Genomic DNA, 18355 nt, shown 5'->3' on the forward strand with positions numbered 1-18355 from the left:
TTTCCTTCATATGGACCCCAGTTATCATGCACCAAGTCATTTGGTCTCTCATTTCTTGTCCTAATATATTCTGGAATCGATTTTCCATTCCAATAATTACATAAGAAAGTTAAAAAAAAGAGAAAATATTAATTTTATACACAGTTTTTCAAATGATTGTACCAAAATCACTTCAAAATAATATAAGCAGGAAAAGAAACTGAGAGAAAGATGCTGCTTTCTCTAATCCTATATTCTCAAATGAACCTTTGCTTCTTCACACATGAAGTATTTACTAATCTGCTTGACTTACAACGAAACCATCTGAGGCAGAGAGCACTATGAATAGTATGTCACTGGCCTGTGGTAGCATTTAATATTATTCATCCAATTCCAAACTTAAGAAATATATGCACATTATGCTTTGAAAATCCAAACACTGAAATATTTATATTTTTGAAATTTATTTATAAGGGAGGGAGGGAGAGGGGGGGGGTGAGAGAGAGACTAAGAGAGAAAGGAAGTAAGTGTGTGTGGATGCGCCAGGACTTCTTGCCACAGCAAACGAACTCCAGATGTATGTGCTGCAGGCCACTTTGTGCATCTGGCTCTACGTGGGTATTGGGGAATTGAACCTAGGCCATCAGGCTTTGCAAGCAAGCACTTTTAACCACACTGAGCCACAGCCCTAACCCTGAAGTATTTTTTATAAATTTTAATTCAGTGGGAAGTAGTAAGTTTTTGATTTCTCATTGGGAAATATACAGAGTATAACATGATACAAGCTAACAGAATCTTTTTTAATTTGTTTATATTTATTTGAGGTGGGGGAGGGAGAGAATGAGTGCACCAGGGCCTCCAGCTGCTGCAGACAAACTCCAGATGCATGTGCCACCTTTTGCATCTGGCTTACATTGGTCCTGAGTAATTGAACCTGGGTCCTTTGGCTTTGCAGGCAAACACCTTATCTGCTAAGCCATCTCCCCAGCATATAAAAGAATTATTTTATAGGGAAATATCCACTGTTTTATGATGAGTAGTAATATAACAGATTATAGTCAACAACAGCAATACTATGCAATCCTAGCTTCTGGCCTAGTAAGAGGATTCTATGAACCCCTGAAACTGGATGTACAAAGTGTATGTGGGGGTGTACTTTTGTACAAAGAATCCTTATCTTTTCTTTGAGTCAAGAATACCTTTGGAAGCCAGGTGTGGTGGTGCATGCTTTTGATCCCAGCACTCAGGAAGCAGAGGTAGGAGGATCACTATGAGTTTAAGGCCAGCCTGAGACTACAGAGGGAATTCCAGGTTGGCCTGGGCTACAGTTGAGACTCTACTTTGAAAAATAAAAAAGGAATCCCTTTGGGGAATTCTTGGGGGCTCATTGGCCATCTAGTCTAGATTAAGCAAGAGGCCCTCTCTTAAAGACTAAAGTGAAGAGGGTCTGAGAAACTCACTAATGTGATTGACTGCAGTCCTCCACACACATGCACATGCATTTATATCCACACACACAGGCACCCACACACATATAAACATACACACCAATATTCACATATACATACCATAGTACAGGCTAAATGAATAAAGAAAAAAAGCAGGCATGAAACCTCTTTCAGGAGATGAGCATGGTGGCACATTGGGAAGCTGAGGCAAGAAGATCATGATTTTGAGGCCAGCCTAGGACACAAAGCAAGACTTTGTCTCAAGAAAACAATTTTATGGTAGATTATGAAGCCTTTTTAAAAAATAAAAATAAAGGGTGTTTTTTAGCTGAGTGAGGTGGCACATGCTTTTGATCCCAGCACTTGAGTGGCTGAGGTAGGACTATTGCTGTAAATTCAAGGCTAACCTGGGCTATCAAGTGAGTTCCAGTTTAGCATGCACTAAACCATACCTCAAAATAAGCAAACAAACAAACAAAACAGAATAAAAATTCATTAAACACAAATATTGCATAGAGCAAGAGAAGAATATAATTGCAAAAGCCTTTTTAAGCCTTTTTATAGCATCACAATAAATATGTTCCTTTATCAACATGAGTAACAAGGTCTAGTTGTCTCCATAGTTATAGCAAAAATCTTAACTGTCTAGAAATAAAATGCTCAGATATCATGTAGTATCTGTAAGAACATTCAGTGATGTCTATCAGTGACAGTTAAAAGTACTACTCCTGTTACCAAAGTGTGTTGCCTCTGCTCATAATTCAGTGTTGACTTTCTTCTAGAGCTAAAAAATATTTTCTCCATTGTATCAGTTACCTTCTCACTGCTGGGACAAAATAGTTGACCAGAAGCAGCTTAGGGGGGAAAGGGGGACTTTTACTTGAACCTATAGTTTCAAAGCAGAGTTTCATCATGGTGGGAAGAGCATGGCAGGAGACAGGAGCAGGAAGCCTAGTGTCACATTTTCACATCAGCAGAGAGGAAGCAGTGAGAGAGAGCAGCAATCAGAGCTGGGATATCATACTTTTAAGACCCACCTCCATTGACACACTTCCTCCAGAAAGTCTCTGCCTCCTAAAGGTTCCATAACTTCCCAAGTAGCATTACCAACTGAGGCTTAAGGTTTCCAACACATGAGAGAATGGGGGACATCTTACATACAAACAGCCACACTCATCCAGGTTGGCAACACCCATTGTGATCTACATCATGAGCCTCTTGGATGGGGTTTAAAAGCCTCTAGGAAAGGTAGAAGACATTACCAGGAAGCCCTCAGTGAGCTCCTCATTCATGTACTGGCCTTAGACTGGCCTTGTGCAGATATAGAACCCTGGGCAGTCCCATGAAAAGGCAGAAGGCAAAGGACTCTCTGATGTAAGACAGCAAAGCAGAGCCCTGTGTAGCTCTGGAACTAAAATTCAAATGCATTTATTATTAATTTTGCACTTTTAATGTTCCACATAGTTCCTTAAACATGCATGATGAATGAAGAATATTTTATTTAAACATTCATTTTAATTTTGTCTTTGTGGAAACAGATTCATACAGTGGGGAAACTCAAACAATTGCATTGAAAATGACTTTTGTCAGGGACTTTTTGGGACATTGTATAAACGTTAGGAGATGTGGATTTTAGCAAATGCTGTTAAAAGGCAATAAATGTTAGTCTGGATGAGGCCCTGTGGCTAGTTTTAGGAACAGTAGTCTTTGGAATCAAACCCAACATTTCACCTTAATAAAAGGCGTTAGTGTTCCAGTGAGTGAATGCATGTACTCAAGAATAAGTGTCCTTAGAAATAACTGCCGCGACTTACATGTAACTCTAGACCATGCCTTGTTCATTATGTGGGGGCTTCACAGTTGAGCATTCATGAGTTACAAGCTCCCAAAGGCCAACAAGCTACCAGCCTGTTCTTGGATGGGCTAGAAGTTTCACTGGCATTTCCACAGCTCAGCAAAGAATTTTAATCTTCCATGGTTCAAGGAGTGCTGTGTCATATACATAGCCTCATTATCAGAACCAAGTACCAAAGAACATTAAGAAAATAAGTAGACATAACCAGCAAGGCTGTGGGTGGGGGGGCACAATGATCTGTGCTCAGCACTACCTGTGTGAACATATCTGACGTAGTTACACATTTCGAATTGATGTATGTTGCATTGCCATCAGGCTAATTGCCACCTCGTGTTTCAGCGGGTTCCTCTGGGCATACATAATTCTTTATTTCATCATTCTTATCACACATAAGGACAAGTAGCCAATTACTCTTCAGATTGCAGTGAGGATGAGATGGGAAGTTTCCAGGTAAAAGTTTGTTTCTTTTTCCCATTTGGAAAACCAAGTCAGATACCCAAGGTGCCCTTTTGAATCCTAAGAGAGTTTACTCTGTGGATAGAAATCAACAGCATGAAGGGTTGTTCACACAGCTTTTACGAACACAGCCTCTACACTGAATATGGAAGACACAGGGCATTTACAATGACCCATATGTTCTAGTCACTAAATGTGTATTTCTGAGACAACATACCCTTTTGACAAACCATTGTGAAGACATGGATGGTAAGAGTTAATGTGTATGCACTGACCACTGTCCTTTTTGTTTAAATAGTATAATTCTGTCTTTCTCATAAAAATAAATAATATTTAAAATTAATAAACAGCATAACTCCTCTCCAGTAAAATACTCAATGTTAGCCCTGCATGTCCCTAGCCACTGTCCTCCTCTACAATAAGAACATTGGCTCACTCTTTTCCACAACAGCTTCCCAGAAACGGGAACTAAACCTTCTTAGTACTTACCACCAGTGCTTAAAAACAAACGAACAAACAAACATACAGCAAAACAAAACTAGGACTTCCCTGCCCTATGCTATAAGAAAATAATTTCCTAACTTTTTTCCCAAGCCTTATGCAAGATGCCTTTTTTTACAATCTTATGATTTCTAGGTATTTTACTGACGGGAGTAGGATCTGAGGATATGGATGCCAAGATCCTTAAGCCTTGTATTCCAGTTAAGTCAATTTTTTATTGTGTAAAGAATTCACTGGTGGCCTAGTTTCCTTTTCTCGTCTACAAATCCTGGTCACAAACTGGCTGGAGTATTACCAGCCTTAATGGAAACACATCATTCTGGCCACAACACCAAATACCAGTGGAGCAGTAAGGCAATAAAAATGACTCCCCGTACAAAGAAAATTTATGTTCCAATTTATTTGCTTTCTGTCACCCAAAGAAAAGAAATGTATGTGGTAGCAGGAATAATATGCATTCACTTACTCACACCATTTACTCTTTTAAAACAAAGTGGTGAGGAGTGTCTCTAAATTGAATTCATCATTATTATCTTGAGATATTAATGGTAGATCGCTGCCAAAAATATTATACAAATGAGGCAGCAATACATTAGGAGTTACCTAAACCAGCTGGATTCAGGCTCATTCCCTCTGAAATAAACAACTGCTTAAGCACAAAGAAGCTCATAAGATTTAGCTTCTTCTCTGGGTAATTCTCTAAAGACTCACTTCAGGTGAATGAGTTCCCTTCTGACTACGAGTTCACACATTTGCCTTGTGAGATGGTAAGCACCGAGTGAGCTGGCGCACACGATGCCCCAAGCCTGGCGTCTGCTGCACAAGCGCTCTGCAAATATTGGTGATAAACACATTATGCAAGAGGAAGATCTGGTAACAAAACACACTCTAAAAGATGACATTCAAGATAAACATGCCAAGTCTACAACAGAGATTTTAATATCTAGGTTTTGTTTGATTTTTTTTATTTGTATGGCTAAATTTAAAGCCAAGGATAATATGATTTTTTAAAAAAAATTTTAGTAGCTACTCATAACATTATAGTAACAGTGACCCAATAGCTCAAGAACTGTCATTACACATTTAAACGAGGACAAGGTCCTCATCGTGAATCAGCGAGTTAGGCAGACTTACCTGGCGGTACTGTGTGCTTACTGCGAACTTAAGAAACACTGACAGTGGACGGATTTAGAGATGAAACTGAAAGGAAGCTTTAGAGTGTAACTGATTTTGGTCCAGCTTTTGCCTGATATGGCTTTATCTGCATTGCACATGATATAATCAATGATTCTCTCTCTCTAAGATAAGATCTCATGTATCCCAGGTTGTCTTCAAACTCACTATGTGGCTGAAGGTGACCTTGAACTTCTGACCCTCCTGCCTTCACCTCCTTAAGCGCTAGGACGCTGGGCTTAAGCCGGGCGTGCTGGGGTTCATGCCACCGCACCCTGGTTATGCAGTGCTAGGGACCTAACCCAGGAGTCCGCATGTGCCAGTCAAGCGCTCTATCAACTGGGCTAATTCCCAGCCCTGATACCTAATTTTTTATAAAAAGCGACTAAATCATTTGGAAAGTTTAAGAAGAATGAGGGAGGAGGGAGGGAGTTAAATTTCTAAAGAGAAACAAGCTGATTTTGAAAGTGCCAAGATACACTTGCAAATCCTGCTCTTTGGTCTGTGCTGGGGTTAAGGGTGTGTGCCACCACGTCTGGCTTCTATTTCTATTTCTACACTACCAGAAGAAAACATTGAACTTCAGTTAGATACGGTGTGACTCACTCATTGATAAACCTACCAGGAGGGAATATTTACCTTATTTAGAGAAAATATTTCCTAGTGAGTAGAAGAGAGAAATGGTAGGAAATGGGCAGAGCCAGTCTTGAAGGGCCCATGCATGATACAGGGGCAGGGCAGGGTCTACGGCTGGGGAGTCGGGGTTCTAGTTTAGTGGTACTGCCACCAAATGGTCAGCTGGGAACATGGCCATGGAGTCCAACAGAACTTTCAAGTGCTGTGTGTCAGCTGTGATGCAAGGCCTTAAAGAGGCAGGCTCTTAACTTTCCTTCCAGAAGTAAATTGCTCTGCTATACTTTATAGTAAAACAAATTTTTTTAAGAAAAAAAAAGGTGCTTTAAAAAATTAAAAAACATGACAAATAAATGTAAAAGAAAAGTTCAGGCTACAGAGATGCCTCAGATGTTAAATGCAATTGCTTACAAAGCCTGATGACCCCAGCTTAATTCCCCAATACCCACATAAAAGCCAGATGCACAAAGTGGCACATTTGTCTGGAGTTCATCTGCAGTGGCAGGAGGGCCAGGCGTGCCCATACTCACTCTCTCTGTCTGCCTTCTCTTTGTCACTCTCTCTCTTTCTCCAATAAGTAAATATTTTAAAATTACTTTTTTAAAGGCATGGGATATAGCTCAGCAGTTAAAAGCACTTACTTGCCAAGAATGTCAGCCCAAGTTCAATCCCCCAGTTTCCATGTAAAGCCAGACATACGGGGTAGCACATGTGTTTGGAGTTCACTTGCAGTGGCCAGAGGCACTGATGTTCTCATTCTCTCCCTCCACCCCCTCTCAAATAACTAAATAAAAATTATTTTTTTCCCCAGGGAGGGTCTCAATCTTACCCAGGCTGACCTGTAACTCACTTTGTAGTTCCAGACACGCAGCCACTGCAAATGAACTCCAGACACAAGCTCCACCTTGTGTACCTGGCTTATGTGGGTCCTGGGGAGTCAAACTTGGGTCCTTTGGCTTTGCAGGTAAGCACCTTAACCACTAAGCCATCTCTCTAGCCCAAGTTTGGTTATTTTTGACTAAGGATTTTTGTTACTGCTGAAGAAATTTTACTTGCAGCGATTCTTGAGCTTAAGATAAATGGTTTTTTGTTGTTGTTGTTTTCAGCGAGGACGTGCTTGTGTCCATGCCAGAAGCCAGGCTGTGCTCTCTTAGTCTAGAATCACTATCTATTCACATGTTCTGTTATTAAAATCATGAGGGGCTGGAGAGATGGCTGACTGGTTAAAGACTCTTGCTTGTAAAGTAATGAACTTTCTCCAAGCATCCATATCCAATCTAGAAGCACTGTAATTTCTTTCTTTCTTTCTTTCTTTTTTTTTTTTTTTTTTTTTTGAGGTAGGGTTTCACTCTAGTCCAGGCCAACCTGGATCTACCAAGTGCTGAGATTAAAGGCATGCTCCATCACACCGATCCTTTTTGAATTAAAAAAATTTTTTTCCAGGTAGGGTTTTGCTGTAGCCCAGGCTGACCTGGAATTCACTATGTAGTCACCTCAAGATGGCCTCAAACTCACAGCAATCCTCCTACCTCTGCCTCCTGAGTGCTGGGATTAAAGGTGTGCACCACCACATTCAGCTTTCCTTCCTTCCTTCCTTCCTTCCTTCCTTCCTTCCTTCCTTCCTTCCTTCCTTCCTTCCTTCCTTCCTCCCTCCCTCCCTTCTTTCCTTCCTTCCTTCCTTTCTTCCTTCCTTCCTCTTTCTTTCCTTTTTTATCAAGGTAGGCTCACACTGTAGCCCAGGCCAACCTAGAACTCCCTCTGTAGCCTCAGGCTGGTCTTGAATTCAAGAAGATTTTCCTACCTCTGCCTCCCCAGTGCTGGGATTAAAGGTGTGTGCCACCATGCCCAGCAACTAATTACTTTTATTTATTTATTTATTTATTTATTTTTTGGTTTCTTTTCAAGGTAGGGTCTCACTCTGGCTCAGGCTGACCTGGAATTAACTATGTAGTCTCAGGGTGGCCTTGAACTCACAGCAATCCTTCTACCTCTGCCTCCTGAGTGCTGGGATTAAAGGCGTGTGCCATCATGCCTGGCCAGACTAGCCTTTCTATGCAAGAGAGAGACAAAAAGAATTGGTGCTCCAGAGCCGGGCATGGTGGCTCAGAGACATAAAACTCAAAGTTTGCTATACTAATCCTTAGCTATGCTAAAGTCGAAACAGATGATCTATTCTGGGCATAATAACATGAATTGGAAAATATTGATTTTAAGGTACATCTGGCAATAGGCAAAGGCACAGGAAGGGTGGAGACAAGTTAGAACAATATTTACTTATACATAGACTGCCTTTTCTCACTAAAGTTGCTGGCAAAAATATTGCTAATATAATATTTGGCTTACTGAGGTACGTTTATTCTGATTATTAAGATGTGCCTTCTGCCCAGGCTTTCACAATAAGTATTCAAACTGTCACCTCTTTATTTCTACATTTGTTTTCTCTTACTAAATATTCTGGCAGTTGTCATTTACCGAGTCTTCTGAATAGTACAATCCATGCTTTCTTCTTAGGTAGGCCAAACTACAAGTGTACAATGTAGAATAACAGAAGTCAGTCAGGCCTGGAGCCACATGTCTGTTATCCCTGCATTTGGGAGGCTGAGGCAAGAGGATCATGAGCTGGAGGCCAGCCTGGGCTACACAGTAGGACAGAGTCTCAAATTCAGTGGTAATAGAAGTCACTGCTAGCCATTTGACATTTGAGGAGATCATAGGCTAGAGAGGTTACATCCTGAAGCAGGCCCAGAGGAGCAGGAGCAGGAGCCGGATTCTGTGGCTGGACAGACCTGCAGCTAAATGAAACCCCGTCCCAGCCCTTCTCTTTCCCTAGAGGCGGGGCGCAGCAATTCTCCCGGATTAGGGCTGCTGTGGGGATGAGCGGAGACCCGGTGTCTGAGTGCGTGGCTCTAGCATGTGTGCGTTTCTCCCTCCATCCAGAGATGCCTCATCTTGAAATTTATGACTTGAAAACAACTTCCTAGAAAATGATGCAGCATGGGACAGAATTTTTTAAATCATGAAAATGTAGATAGTCCCTTCTAGCTACAGAGGGCCGCTTTATTCCTTCCCAACACCAACTTGTTTCACCTTTTAGAAAAGACTGTAATATTTCAGTCCACTTTTTTTTTTTTTTTTTTTGCTTGGTTGTTTCTAGAACATCATTATCATTACCTATGGACCTTGAGAAATGCTAATGCAGAAAAGGATGCCAGAAGGCCCTGATCCCACCTTCACTTGGTGGCCAGCCTCTGGAGACAGTCTGCCTCTTTCCCTGCCCAGGAATCGGTCTATATGTCGGAGTCGGGGCTGAAGGCTGGCCAGGGCAGGAGGTAAGTCCAGGGTGAAAGGGAGGGGTGTGACTGGGAGCTGTTTCTTTGGTTTCTGTGGTAAAAAATGGCAAACACAGAAGGAATGTCTACAGTTTTTAAAAAGAACATTCAGGTTTTTTTCTGGCACCTATGAGAAAATTGTCATACATTATCAAACTCTTTCATTTAGCCCTGAACCACATACTCATGAGCCATGTACTCATCCTAGAATGGTGTAAAGTGGAAAGTTATATATTCATCCAGCAAAATCCTGGAAAAAGAGGTCAGGTGTGGTGGTTCACACCTTTAATCCCAGCACTTGGAAGGCAGAGGTAGGAAGATCTCTGTGAGTTCAAGGCCAGCCTTGGAAGGCTCAGAAAAAAATAAAAAATCCTGGAAAAGATTTTCTGTTGTTGAAGAAATTTTTGAATACAGCATTTGGGTCACCTGGGTGAGTCTGTGCTGACCACACACAACCTGTGTCTTCTACCCACACGCACAGGCTGTCAGTGCCTGGCCCGCACAGGGGTCTCCACAGACGTTTGCAGCCACCATCGTCACTGCTCTGTGCCTTGACTATCCTAGGTGTACCCGGAGGAAAATGAGGGAACAGTTGCTGCAAGCCCCGAAAAGGCCAGACTAGCCTCATTGAGGAGCCTTCTGAGATGAGCAAGACGTGCTTCTCAAACCATGGGCTAGCGTCACACCCGCGGTAGGTTTTGTTTTGATCTGCAAGGTTTCAGAAAACACATTTTGAGTTCACAGTGAAAGCTTGGGAGGTTCATTCACAGGGCCAACAGAGCCTCTCTGGCCTTCTGGGAACTTGGGTTGGTAACTGGGTGATAACTGTGTTAGGCTAAGGAAGAGCTCACTGGTTCTATTTCCAATTTCGTCATTTGGGGTTATTTATTTAATCCTACGTTGATCACACATAGCACAGCAAAACCCAGAAGATTCAAACTGTGTAAATACAAAAACCAAACTCGAGTCCTCCAATCCTTCCCCATGACTGTGCAGTTGCACCTACAAGGCGGGGCGCTCAACCCTGCACCTCACAGACTCCTGCTCACCCGGGGCATGAAGAGGAGAGACCACCTTCTGACTGAGCAGGAGCCTTATGAAAACTGAGACGAGTCACAAGAGTAAGTCCCCACTGACATGGAGAACGACTGCTCTGGCAGCTTGTCATCTACAAGACACCGAAAGTGACCCAGTGAAATAGGGACTCGCGGGGTTGTCCCTTAACATTTTTAAACATGTCCCGTGCCGAGAGTCCCTCTCCTTTGAAACTGCCTCTACAGTCAAACGTGCTGTGCCTGAGCTATAGCCCAACCTCTGTGGGAAGCAGCTGGACCCAACTCCCACCCGCTGACCCCTCCCAAACTGACGCCACCTCCTCCAGGACCCTCCTGTTCTCTGAGGTCACAGCATCCCTGGCCTTTCTCTTTGCCCCACTCCCAGTTCCTTGAACGTCGTCTTCCCCCCAACTCCTTCCTCTCTTGTTTTGGTCACCTCTTCCCCAGCCCCCACTAATATTGCGTACCGCAAAGTCGAGTGTACTAGTGAGGATTGTAAGAGGGGCAACAATCACTTATTGAGCGCCTACTAGGTGCCAGGCACATGTCTGTCAATCTGAATGGACTACCCACTTCGCAGCCACTACGGTCATGTGAGGCTTGCAGTTGGCGGTTGAACTTGAAAGTTCAGCAGGCATGATGGTAGGATTTTAATCGAGGCAGGTAGACCACATCTGAGGCGACCCAAATGCTGTCTGGAAGGCTCCTTCTAACTCCTGAGCCTGTGATTACCGCTGCTATTACTCCCCACCTTTATTGGAGTACAAACAGACTTGCTGCCATTTTCCAAGGATGCAAAGTTACTAAGAGCCAGTGCGGTCAGCGGGAAAGGAAGTTCTCAACATGCCCTCATCTTTTCCAGTAAAAAGGGACAGCCCGGACTAAAGCTGGAGAGAAACTGCAGCCGCTGGCACCGGTGTCCTTATCCGCAGATAGAAGGACCCCCCCTCCCGTGGTGGCTACGGCACCCGCGCGCCCTCCTGTGCCCACCCCCGTGCGTGCCCACCGGGAGCTCAGTCCTGCCACACAGCTCAACCCTGCCGTGTAAAAAAAAAAAAAATGCCATTTCCCCCACTTAGCGTGGGTAATTGCAGTTTCTTCTACGTAAGTCTGTGATTAAAGTTCGCTCCAAGAAGGGTCCCATGGTTAAAACCCCGGTGGCTGTCGCTGACGCGTGCCCAGCGCAGGGACCTGGCGGAGCCCGTGGGCTCAGCCCACCGCCCACTCGGCTCGTGGAGTCGAGGTCCCGCGGAAGACAAGGCGGGTCTGGACAGGAAGAAGGGACTTCTCTGTGCCTGGTCCTGGCTCCTGATCGGAGGACTCGGGGTAGCGGGGGTGGGGGACGCGGGTCTCCGCGAGTCCCCGCACCCAGCCCCGCGCCCCAGCCTCCGCGCGCCCGCCCGCCCCCGGGAGGGTGGGACCCTCTGCTCGGGGATGGGGGTGGGGGTCGACTGGCCACGCGAAGCCTACCGTCTTCTGCTTCTTGACCCCCGACATGCTGGCTGGCTGGCTGGCGGTGGCGGAGCCCGGGTCCCGGGAGCAGAAAGCGAAGGTCGCACGGCTGGCGGCGGCGGCGGCAGGCTGCCGGACTCCCGGGAAGGAGGTATAAAAAGGCTCCGCAGACACGTCGCACTTCCCTTGACCGGCCCCCTTCTCCTCCTCCTCCTCCTCCTCCCGCCCGCCCGCCGCGCTCCTCTCCGCCCCGTCGGCCCCGCCAGCAGCGCCCAGCCCCGGGGACCCGGCAGCCGCCTGGGCGGGGTTCCCCGTCCCGCCTCCCGCCAGACCAAGTCCAGGGCAAAACCTTGCTATGCCCGCAGACAGGCAGAGCTTGCCCACCCCCCACCCCGCCCGCATCCCATCCTAGAGGGGCGCGGTGCATCCTGCATCTCCCACCCCCCTCCCGCACCTCTCCAGGGCAGTGAAGAGCAAGGATGCTGGAAGTCTCCAGGCCCGCTGGCAAGGCCCTCTGAGGGTACCCCGCGAGGCTGTGCAGTCCTTAAACACTCAGGGACCCCAGCTTTGCCTCAATCCCACCCCCTCTGGGGCCTCGAGCGCGGGTGTCCCGCCTCCGCAGTGCAGATGACAGAGGCTCGTGAAGTCACTGCTCATTATATGGCCCAGGGATTGGGGTTGGCGCGCACCCGCTCCTTTCCAGCTCACAGCATCTTCATGGCACAGACTGGCCATCGAAGACCCTGCCCCTCCACCCGGTTACACACAAGTCGTGCCAGCAGGGTCAGAGCTGATGTCCACACAATCCTATGGTAGCTCTTGCTTCTCTCCACGGGAGCAGAGCCCTGGGCTGGAGAACAAGGAGACACACGTCCAGGAGGCTTGTGGCCCTAATGTTTTGTTGGGATGCCACTTTGGAAGAAGTCAAGGTCAAGGGCAAGCAAAGGTTAGAAAGACAAGCACCTTGGGGCGGGCACTGGGTTCCATGCCCTTTGCTCCATAACTCCCTGCATGATGCCACAAACAGATCAATAGGACAGTAATCTCAGAACCAAGATCACATTTACTCCTCTTCTTTCCTAGAAGGCTGCAGAAGTTAAGTCCTCAGGAAGTAAGGGATGGAACTTTTCTTTCCTATAGAATTTATTTCTAGAAGACTGCCAGTTTTCCTGACAGACATCTGTAGATCTTAATATTCACTCACATCCCTTTTCCGTGGGAAGGTGAGAAAGAGAAATAAATCTGGAGTCAAAACCATGAAAGTCTGCAGAGGCCGGCCTACTTCCTTACTCACTTTGAGTAATGGGCAGCAGGCGCCTTCGCATGTCACAGCTTGGGGACAAATAGCGAATCTGAGTTCCCTACACACTAGCACATTTGTTCATTTATGTGAAGTTTAGACAGCAACGTCCCGCTTGGATTTCACTGGATCTTGTCAGCCTTGCCCAAAGAGAAAGTAAACTAAATGTGGATTGAGAAATCATGTTATTTATGTGTTTTGTCATTTTGCATTTTACAAAAATAAAATCTATGTTCTTGAAATAGGAGCACATTCAGGGTAAATCTTCCTGGAAAGGAAATATGTGATTGTAAGATGATTTGCCCAATTTTCCTATTGGTGTGTCTTACATACTAGTATGTGCACTTGGTGCCTGGGAGGAGATAATCCAACTGTAATCACGATTTAAAGACATGTTGACACTCAAATCCAAGACTTTGTAGCTGGTACATGCCTCGAATCCCAGCACTTGGGTGAGGCTGAGTTCAAGGCCAGCCTCAGCTACAAAGTGAGTTCCAGGTCAGCTTGGGCTAGAATCCAAACCTGCTCCAAAAGACAAACACACACAAAAAATTATCCAAAAAAAAAAAAAAAACAACCAAAAACAAAACAAAACAGGACTTCTCAAATGATATGGCCACTGGATCACTCATGCCCTAGGTCAACTATTGCCTGACCTCATGAGAATTAACTGATTTTCAAGTAGTACTTTGGAACAGGTTTTTTTCTTTTTTCCTTTTACTGGAACAGATTTTTAAAAATATATTATTCATATTTATTTATTAAAAGAGGGAGAAAGCGAATGGGCACACCACGGCATCCAGCCACTGCAAACAAATTCCAGATGTTTGCACTACCATGTGCATCTGGCTTATGTGGGTTCTGGGGAATCAAATTCGGGTACTTAGGCTTCGTAGGCAAGCACCTTAATCACTAAGCCATCTTTCCAGCCCTGGAACAGATTTTTTTTTTTTAAACCAACTCTAAAGGTGTGATATTGAAAAGCTCAGCTGTCTTGGATTCAAGCAGGGTTCCTATGACCTTGAGCATTACAGATAAGTTTAGTCTTTTTTCTTTTTAATTTTTAAAAATTGTATTTATTATTTTTTGAGAAAGAGAGAAAGGCAGATAGAGATAGAATAGGCATGTCAGGGTCTCTAGCCACTGCAAATGAACTCTAGATGAAAGCACCCCCTTGTGCATCTGCCTTTATGAAGGTACTGGGGAAGTGATCCCAGGTCCTTAGGCTTTCAGGCAAACACTTTAATTGCTGAGCCATCTCTCCAGCACTCCCCCACCCCCCATCTTCCAGGGCCTTCATCTAGAATTCTTTTTCATCTTATTATTCGCTTGTTGAAAACCCTACAGAAAGTAGAACTTATGCAGTTGTGTATCTGAGGCTCACTGGGAGAGGGTTGAGTTTTGTCCATTCAAATGCACACATCCTTCAGAACTTCCGCGTGAACGTTCTCTCCAAGATTGCTGCGAGTCACCGGACTACATGCTACTGATTTATAATCCTTGATACTACTCACAACATTCATACCAGCATTAAGTCGCCCCCTACTTTCTTTTCTTTATTTCCAGAAACTGGTTGGACTTGAATTACTTAAAGAGGAGGTGCTTACGAGTTGATCCTTTTATTGTCTAGAGAAATTGGAATCAGTCAACTCATAATCAGGAAAACGCAAAGAAGGTCAGTTTGGGCGGGTATGTCACAGGTTCCCCAACACCTGTGAGGGGAGCTCATCATTTAGGGATCTAACAAGGAAGCACCTCCCACAGAACGTCATGGCAAAGGAATGCAACTGTGCTGCCCCTAGTGTCTGCAATGCGAAAATGTTTTTTAAAGACCTAACTATTGAAGCCCCCTATACAAGTAAGCATTCCTCTGGGTAAAGGAGTACTTAATTTAAGTCCTCTAGGTGCTTAACAGGCTTCCCAGGCACAGGCAATACCAACACAAGCAAGACATAATCCCAGTCTTCAAGACAAGCTCTAGAAGGAAGCAAATTCCGACAAACCTCATCATTTCAACTAATGAATATTTGGGACAGGTAAAAATTTAATCCCAGCATTTGGAAGGCAAAACTAAGAGAATTTTGGAAGTTTGAGGTCACCCTCAGACTACATAGTGAATTCCAGGTCATCCTGGGCTAGAGCGAGACCCTATCTCAGAGGAAAAATAAAAGGTTAATGCATGTCACCTTGATCATTTCATTTATTTATTTACTTATTTTAAAATATTTAAATTTATTTATTGGAGAGAGAGAATTAGTGCACTAGGGTATATAGCCACTGCAACCAAACACCAGATGCATGTGCCACCTTGTGCATCTGGCTTCCAAGGGTACTGGGGAATCAAACCTGTGTCCTTAGGCTTCACAGGCAAATGCCTTAACCACCAAGCCATGTCTCCATCCCTGATCATGTTATTTTGATTTAAAGCATGCACATGCCACTTATATTTTGGCATGAGGCTAAGGGCTTCTACCAGGACATGAATCTACTTGGTGGATCTCCACAAACTATTTTCACTAGATAGCTGCAAGTTTCCAAGCTGGAGTTTTCTACAGTGGAGTGAGAAATCACGAACATTTAACAAGTCTCCATTCCTCCAAGACTGCCACATCTCCTTACACCATCTTCTCTGTTGTCTTGCCTCCAGCTGGTGTTGTGGGAGCGCAGGAGGGACATCCCGTTCCGCTGAGGAGGGAAGGAGAATGGAGATAGACTGATGTCAAGATTTTCCTGCTTTATGGGCTATGGAGCTAAATAGAGCATTCTCAAAGGAAGAAATACGAATGGCATATAAGCATCTAAAAAAAATGTTCTATGTCACTAGTCATCAGGGAAATGCAGATTAAAACTACATTGAGATTCCATCTCACTCCTGTCAGATTGGCCACCATCATGAAAACAAATGATCATAAATGTTGGTGGGTATGTGGAAAAAGAGGAACCCTTCTACACTGCTGGTAGGAATGCAATCTGGTCCAGCCATTGTGGAAATCAGTGTGGAGGTTCCTAAAACAGCTAAAGATTGATCTACCATATGACCCAGCTATAGCACTCCTAGGCATATATCCTAAGGACTCATCTCATTTCCTTAGAAGTACGTGCTCAACCATGTTTATTGCTGCTCAATTTATAATAGCTGGGAAATGGAACCAGCCTAGATGTCCCTCAACTGATGAGTGGATAATGAAGATGTGGCACATTTATACAATGGAGTTCTACTCAGCGGTAAAGAAAAATGAAGTTATGAAATTTGCAGAAAAATGGATCTGGAAAGGATTATACTAAGTGAGGTAACCCAGGCCCAGAAAGCCCAGCGCCACATGTTCTCTCTCATATGTGGATCTTAGCTACAGTTGGGCTTCTGTGTGAGAAGGAAAATACTTAGAATCAGAGGCCAGTAAGTTAAAAAGGAGACATAAAGGGAAGAGAAAGGAAGGGAGGAGGGTACTTAATAGGTTGATATTTTATATATGTAAGTACAATGATTGTGATGGGGAGGTAATATGATGGAGAATGGAATTTCAAAGGGGAAAGTGTGGGAGGGGGAGGGAATTACCATGGGATATTTTTTTATAATCATGGAAAATGCTAATAAAAATTTTAAAAATAAAATAAAATAATATAGAATAAAAAATTTAAAAATTTTAAAAAAGAAATATAAAATATCAATGCTCCAATGAATTTCTCTTGAGGATTTAAAAAAAAAAAATCTAAAAATGTAGGGTGGGAAGCCAAGAGAGAGCACAAGTGAATTCTGCTATGCAGTATTCTTTTTTTATCTAAGAAGAAGAAGAAGAAAGCTTTGCTTTATTTTATTTGTTTGAGAGAGATAGAGATAGATAGATAGATAGATAGATAGATAGATAGATAGATAGATAGATAGAGAGGGAAAGAGGGAGAGAGAGGGAGGGAGGGAGAGAATGGGCGCACCAGGGCATTTAGCCATTGCAAACTCCAAATGCATGCGCCACCTTGTGCATCTGGCTTACTTGTATTCTGGGGAATTGAACCTGGGTCCTTGGCTTTGCAGGCAGGTGCCTTGACTGCTAAATCATCTTCTAGCACTTAAGGAGTATTCTTTATCTTATAGCAGTCTTTTTTTTTTTTTCAAATGCTTTTGAAAATTTTTCTTCCATTTATATTTTAAGTGATTATGTGAATAAAAAAGCAAATGAAACCAGGAATGAAAAACTTGACCTCTCAAAAAATGTATTTGAAGTGTTTGGTAATTTTGTTTGTGGTTTTTAAAGCATCTAAGATCACATAAGATATTTAAAAGCTTTTCTGAGAACAAATGGCTTAAGCAGATTTCTCTTCAGATTTGTAGAATTCCAAAGTATGGCTCACTGAACTTGAAGTGACAAATGAAGTTTTCCTAATTTTAAAGTGAAAAAAAAAAAAAAGATTGTCCTGCTTTGTTCCTCTTCCTACTGCTCCTGTTTTCCTCCTCCTCCTCTTCTTTCTTCCTTCCTCCCTCCCTCCCTCCCTCCCTCCCTCTCTCTCTCTCTCTCTCTTTCTTTCTTTTTCACTCTAGCCCAAGATGACGTGGAATTCACTCTGTAGCTCTAGACTGGCCTCAAAACTCACAGCAATCCTCCGACCTCAGCCTCCCAAATGCTGAGTTTAAAGGCATGCGCCACCACACCTGGCCCAAGATTTTCTTAAGGAAGAAGATAAATAAATGACCCGAAACTGAAAGAGTTTAAATGCTTTGCCAGATTTCTGTCAACTCCAAAGTGGATGGTGTGCAAATTTGAAAAATTAAAGGCAGAGAGATGCATGAAATAATATTGTGTATTCAGAAAATTGTAAGTTATGTGTATTGCTGATTTTAGAAGACATAGTAGAAGAATGGAGAAGGTTTTAGTGGAGATGGCTGGGTGGAGTGTTGCAGCAGAATGCGTTACACCCTTGGATGATTCTGCTGTGCGCCACGAAGCTGTCCTATCTCACTGGTTCTCCAGCTTCAACACGCACAGAAATCCCGTAGCGCGGAAAAGCACACATTCCTGCCTCTCACCCTGGAATTCCTCCACAAGGTCACTGAGCTCTCATTACCCGAGGACTTTTCACTGGCCCAGGGCTTTCTCTCCAGAGACTTTGTTTAGTCTGTTCTCTAAGGGCTTTCATCTTGGGGACACCAACACAAGGAGACTCTAGTAATACTTTGTTTT

The 18355-nt window shown here is 43.9% G+C and overlaps 1 protein-coding gene across 1 annotated transcript in view; it reads right to left on the minus strand.

Moving 5' to 3' along the window:
- The window catches only part of Papss2 (3'-phosphoadenosine 5'-phosphosulfate synthase 2), a 92056-nt gene extending 79996 nt beyond the window's left edge, over window positions 1-12060 (minus strand). The window contains exon 1 of the mRNA XM_004653196.3: window positions 11900-12060. Within this exon, the coding sequence (XP_004653253.1) occupies window positions 11900-11926 (27 nt within the window). The 5' untranslated portion in view covers window positions 11927-12060. The remainder of the gene's footprint in view (window positions 1-11899) is intronic.
- Window positions 12061-18355: the final 6295 nt, after the last annotated feature.

Source organism: Jaculus jaculus, chromosome 1 (genome assembly GCF_020740685.1).
Source record: "Jaculus jaculus isolate mJacJac1 chromosome 1, mJacJac1.mat.Y.cur, whole genome shotgun sequence".
Taxonomy (NCBI): domain Eukaryota; kingdom Metazoa; phylum Chordata; class Mammalia; order Rodentia; family Dipodidae; genus Jaculus; species Jaculus jaculus.